We start from the raw sequence: 6,266 nt of genomic DNA, 5'->3' as shown, positions 1-6,266 counted from the left end.
CCTAGGAGAGACAGACAGACAGACAGACAGACGGACGTAGATAGTCGTTCTGACGCACGAACATGACCGTGTCTTCGACTGAGAACTGTAAACACTGACGCTTTCCTTTTAGGTACATTGAGAAGACAGGACCCGCTGTAGAAATACTGCCTTCCCAGGCTGACAAACATCCCCCGCCCCCCCCCCCCCCCCCCCCCTCGCCGCCCACCCCCCCGACCCTCTGTGTGAAAATTGCTTGCAGCCTGAAAGTGCCCTTTTGCTCCAAATTGGTTCTCCAGAATCCGAGTGCAAAACCCGACGTGAGTTTAGCAAACATCCCAGGGACTGCTCTCTTAATGGCGAGAGTTCGGGTGCAGATGCTACATGTTACGAAGCTACTAAAGAGTAGATCATACTGGGGGGAAAGAAAGAGAAAAACAAAAAAAAGAACAGCTGTAAGTATTCGGGTACCCACTGGCATGAACAGTCGACATACGCTCACTTCAGGACATAAGAATCACTTCTTCAGATAAATTATTTCTAAAAAGGGCAGAAATCAGGCAACACAGAACCGATTCATGCCTTCTCTGGGGTTTAGACGCTTTAATGGTTTATTGTGGCCAGTGCTGGATGCTTTTCAGTTGTAAAGGGGTTTTGTTTCTGATTGCTAAAAAGCAAAGGATTGTGTGCATACATGGAGCTTGCACTGTTTGTATACACAAAGAAACTAAGAAACTAAGAAAACAATAGATAAAACATTTTATTGCAAGAGATGAAGGATAAAGAAACACAGTTGATAAATATTTGAAGAGTATAAATTCACTGGGGAGATGGCTATGCTGCAGCAGTGTACACAACCATCTTGTTAGCTGAACGGCCATGGCTGATAGCAACATCTACACGCTCTCAGACTTTTTGGAGGATTCTCACAGGAAGCGGGGGGAGGGGGGGGGGGAAGAAAGCCAGCTCCTGCCCATTAGCGGATGTGCTAACGAGCCGGAAGCCCTCTGCCACCCAACAGAGGTGCAACTTAATTAGCCAACCTCTTTTCCGACACAGCTTCAGATGCCAGAAACACATTGTCACCACAGTGAAGATTATGTTATTAATTTGGAGTCTTTGCGCAGCCTCCTTCTGCATGTGTGTGTTACCGTAGATGTGGAATGACAAAATGTAACTGCCCTGTGGATCACAAGGAGTAGAGAGTGTGCGCGGGTCTGAATGAGCATGAGAATTTATTCTGATGCGCCCGACTCAACAACCACAACCACATAAACAGGTTACCTCAATGAAATGCAACTTACGAGTTAGTCTGCCCTGTCCGTTAAACACGGCGCACTTTCTCCACTGTCTCTTACTTTGGGCAAGTCCCTGTGAAGTTGTCTGGGTAAGGAGTCTCACATAGAGCTCTTTTAGTTAGAATCAATAATAATCTTGCATTCGGTGTAACTGATGAGGCTAATTGAAGTGAAATAAAGGGAAATTGCTGTGCTTACAAAAATCTCATTATATCTACCATGTTCATAAAAACGTAATAACGGGCTGCCGGGGGGTCTCAGAATGTGAGAAGTTAGTAACGCATATGGTGCAGGCACACGCTTTAAAGAGCAACGCAACGCAGGTCCGTACAACTGTTGTCTCCTCCACATAGACCTCGTTACTTATGTAATTTACTGTAAGAGCGGTCCTTCCTAAATGCAACCTCGCTAAGGCATACAGTAGCTCGTATTTTACACACTGTGCATTCATCAGGGGATTTGAGTCGACTGGCTCTGGTTGGGAAAGCCACGATCCTGCCCTTTTCAAAGAGTGGCCCTCGAACCACAGGATTTTATTTCGAGCTCCCTCGTCCTGCCAGGGCGGCCCTGCCAGCTCCGATTGGTTAAATTTAAGCGAGGGGCTCGGCTAATGAGCTGTGGCTGGCGGGTTATTGCTGGGCGCAGACGTCCTGCCTCACTCAATTTTCAATCTCTCATTGATCTGTGAATGGAAGCACACTTAGCAGCAGATGTCACACGATTCTCCGTTATGATGTATGTGGGTCACAGGGCATGCGAAAGAGCATTAATAACTGTGCATGCGCGTGCACGTGTGTGTGTGTGTGCGTGTGCTTGTATGTATGTGTAATTGTGTGTGTGCTTGTATGTACGCGTAAGTGTGTGTGTGTGTGTATGTGCGCGTGTGTGTATGTGTGTGTATGAGTATGTGAGTGCGCGAGCTTGCAAGGGGCTGGAGGACAGAGGTCAGGCTTGCGTGTGTACGTGTGTGTGTGTCTGCGCGCTTGTATGTACGTGTGCGTGTGTGTGTGCATGTCTGTGTGTATGCAGGTGTGTGTGTGTGTAGGGGGCTGGAGGACGGAGGGCAGGCTCACACGCGTGTACGTGCGTGTAAATGGGGTAGGCGAGGGTGAGGCTGTCATGCGTAATGCTGAAAATACCCGTTGGTACATGAAAGGGGCTAATATAATCAAGCAGGGCAGCACTGCTGAATTATAAATGGCTGCCATTTCGCTGAACTGGGCTGCAGCCACTGCATCCACAAGATTTCCTGTGGCAAACACCAGGTGTCGGGGGGGGTGAGGGGGGATGTTTGTGGGTTCTGTGGGTGGTGTGCTACATCCACCAGTGCAGCGTCAGGCTGGGGGAGTGGAGGGGGGGTTGGGGGCGGTTTGAAAAGCAGGAGTGCTGTTAAATAGGAGTTGAGTGGAGTGGAGGGGGGGGTAAGTTGGTGTCACAGAGTCAAACTCACTACGACCAATGAAGCGTCAATGCACGGGTCAGGTCCAGTATACGCTATAATAGACGGAAGCAACACCTTATTCACAACCACAGTTCAAGTGGGGGGGGGGGGAACAAAACAAAACAAAACAAAAAAATACAACCAAAACGACCACGTTCACTTCCTGAAAGCCTCACAGCATTTGATCTTCATGATTCTCCCACACATTTCACACATAATGATCATTAGAAAGTTGTAGGCATCAGACAGCAAAACGAAGAAAGCGGAGAAATGAAGACGCTAACGTAGTTCATTTTTACATCAGCGCGGTCTGAATTCACCGGACGACGGGGGCCAATCCGCCTCCAGAACAGCGGCCAAGAAAATATATTTCCTTTTTTTTAAATAAAAAATATTCCTCATTGTTATTCCATTATTCCAATATTCCAAGTTATGCATCTGATTAAGAACCACAAGCTGTGCTAAAGAGTTCATACTGTGCTCGAAGACATGGGGAAAGTGGTACAAACCACACACCAGTAGAGATAGTAGAAGAAGGAGAGGACGAAGAAAGCCATTTTGCACCAGGCCTCTTTCTGGCAGAACTTGAGCGTGTCCCCGTTCATGACGGACGCTGGGTCATAGAGGAGCTCCGGCGTGTCTGTTGGGCTATGGAAGTACCTGCCGAAGAGGGAGAGGACAAGCACGGGTAGTTCAGCTCAAAACGGCAGTCCCGCCCCAACCCAGAAGTGACCGGAACAGCAAGGGTCCCTCCCCAACCCCAGAAGTGACCGGAACATTCCCAAACATTCACACATGTAACTTCAGAGGGAAAGGACAAGCATGGGTAGTTCAGCTTGAAACGGCGGTCCCGCCCCAACCCCAAAGGGACCGGAACAGCTACAGTCCCGCCCCAACCCCAAAGTGACTGGAACAACAAGGGTCCCTCCCCAACCCCAGAAGTGACCGGAACATTCCGAGACATTCACACATGTGACGGAAGAGGGAGAGGACAAGCACGGGTAGTTCAGCTCGGGTAGTTCGGTCCCGCCCCAACCCCAAAGTGACCAGAACATTCCCAGACATTCACACATGTGCCCGAACACGGTAAAGGGGGGATCATGGACATTTTTTTATATTTAAATGTTTTATTCATTTTCATCATACAACAACCCCAGCCGTACAGCACCACACCACCCCAAAGCCCACCCCTCAACCCACCATCCTGACCCATCCATTTCTTTCATTATATTTATTCATATTTATTCACTGTCACGCTTATGGGAATGGAACACTGAATGGTACTGCAGGTGAGAGCTTAAAGATTCCAAATCTGAGCTTTTATGACTGAAATCACCTTGGATAATGTTTTTATAAGCACCGTGCAATGTTGAGAGCAGCGTGATTTCACTGACGCCCCTTTACTGCGTTGAGTCACAGATACTTTAAAAGTCGCTGAAAAAGCCATCTGATAAATATCAAATTTTAATTGGTAAACACTGACGAAGAAAGCGGAAGAAGGAATAAGGGAGAAGAGAGAATGAGAAAGAGAGGGGGGTAAGGAGGGGAGATTTTGTAAACCGTTTTGGGCCAATTGCAGATTTGGGAGGAGGGGGTGGGGGGGGAGGGGGGCTCTATAAATAAGGTTCCGCTGATGAAAAGGAGAACTGCTCCGGACTCTTTCTGGCGAGCAGACATTCGGTGGGTGCGTCTCTGCCGTGTGTGCAGCCCAGTTCGATTGGCATGCCGAAACGCTGCGTAGGCTCCAGATGGCCTGTGACGCCGTGCGTGGAGGGGCGGGCAGCTGTGCCAGTTTCGGGTCGCCCCAGGGCAAGGCTCTGCAGCCCCCCCCCCCCCCCCCCCGTCTTCCAGGACTCAAGTGCCGCTCCGGGCGCCGCGGTGCATTCTGGGACACGGACCTTCTCCCGCAGCCCCGCCAAGCCGACTTTCACATTGGCCAAAACGCGCGGCCGCCCTCCAGAGGGGAAACGATCGAACGTTACGTGCTGCTGCCAGGTGTGGGAGAGACACAAATACTCCAGGTCCCAGGTTACGCCCAGGCCAGCTGCACACGCAAATTAACTGTCACTGCGAGTTTGGCCGCAGATACTAAGTGTTAACATGAAATATTAATAACACATAATGAGATCCACATCAAAGGCTCTACTCTGCAGGAGAGAATCTGATCTAATTGAACCTGAAATATTCAGAGACGCTAGATTACCACAGCCAGTCCCAAGGCCACACCTCCTGCCTAAAGTACGCAGGTGTCCTTATGACCGCGGAGGGAAAAAACAACGAATAACCCCCGCTCCCCACCTCAATGACTGTCGACACTTTTTAGCTTTCATCTGGGCTTGAGTCTGGAGCAGCCAGATGGTGAAAGTACATCTGAGGACCGTTATGTGAGGAAAAAAATAAGATTTCTGGAGCCTACGTCCACAGATATCCACCCAAAATCCACTCTGAGACCCCTCTCTCTGACCCTCTTTCCCGATGACTTATTACCCGGCCTATTGTTACACATGGCTCGCCTGGCCCTGCAACTCCCCCCTTTCTGTACCTTTCTCTTTCTCTTTCAAATCCTTTTCCCCTTTTTACTCCCTCTTTTTTATCTCCCCCACCTCTCTTTCACTCTCTTCTCCCTCCCTTCCTCTTTCTCTCCACTGTCTTTCGCTCCTTCTCTCTCTTTACCTCTCCCACCCTCCCTCTCTCTATCTCTCTCTCTCACTCTCTTTCAGACACGTACTTCCAGAAGGGTTTGCAGTTGAGACAGAAAGACACTCAGAGGAGGAGGAGGAGGAGGAGGAGGGGGGGGGAAGAAGAGCGTCAGCTGACATCTCGCGGAGCGGTGAAGTAAACGCTGAAGACATTAGGCCTCAGCTGGGCTCAGTGGGGAAGGAGACGGGCGTATCGGAGTCCAGAACGTTCTCTCAGCTGTACCCAAAGTGGCATCTGTAGCCAAAGGCCATGTGGCAGCTCTGGCGGTTAATGAGACAGAACAGCCTTCCACGACTTCGACCAGCCGCACAGCGGAACCGCAGAGTGCCCAGGGTCGCCGGGCGAGAGGTGCGAGAACGCATTTCCGTTTGTACGTTAACTAAGCAACAGCAAGGTAAAGAACGCTGCTAACACAGGAGACTCAAATTTTGACAAGCAGCCCCGTTTTTAAGTGACTCGGCTTTTAAGATATTATCGCAGTTGATAATATAAACGGGGGGTCACTTCACTTAAACTGACTTCCTTTCGAAATTTAAGATTGACCTGCTGCAAATTAACACAGCCGTGTTAATTACAGTAGCAATTACAAAACTCATTATCACTGGACCAGGTTCGTTAGTGCAGGGCAAATGAAACACATCTAAGTGATGCTCACAACAACTTGTGTGAACAATGTTAATGAGGCAGTAGTACAATACAGTGCCCCCATCTTAGTTGTAATGCACAGTAATTTAGTAGTATAAGGTGAATTTGCTCAGTTTCATTTGTTAAAGCAACTGCTGCGTAGATGGTAGATGCTTGACAAGCTGCAAAAGTATTTTATTCGTATATTCAGAATTAATATTTCT

The 6,266-nt window shown here is 48.9% G+C and overlaps 1 protein-coding gene across 1 annotated transcript in view; it reads right to left on the bottom strand.

The window, feature by feature from the left end:
• Positions 1 to 230: 230 nt before the first annotated feature.
• Positions 231 to 6,266, bottom strand: part of cnih3 (cornichon family AMPA receptor auxiliary protein 3) — a 38,037-nt gene continuing 32,001 nt past the window's right edge. The window contains exons 5-6 of the mRNA XM_061243421.1: positions 3,235 to 3,378; positions 231 to 394 (exon numbers count right to left, since the gene is read on the bottom strand). Coding sequence (XP_061099405.1) covers positions 367 to 394; positions 3,235 to 3,378 — 172 coding nt within the window. The 3' untranslated portion in view covers positions 231 to 366. The remainder of the gene's footprint in view (positions 395 to 3,234; positions 3,379 to 6,266) is intronic.

The sequence above is a fragment of the Conger conger genome, chromosome 5 (genome assembly GCF_963514075.1).
Source record: "Conger conger chromosome 5, fConCon1.1, whole genome shotgun sequence".
Classification (NCBI taxonomy): Eukaryota; Metazoa; Chordata; class Actinopteri; order Anguilliformes; family Congridae; genus Conger; species Conger conger.
This window is presented reverse-complemented; position numbering and strand designations above follow the sequence as displayed.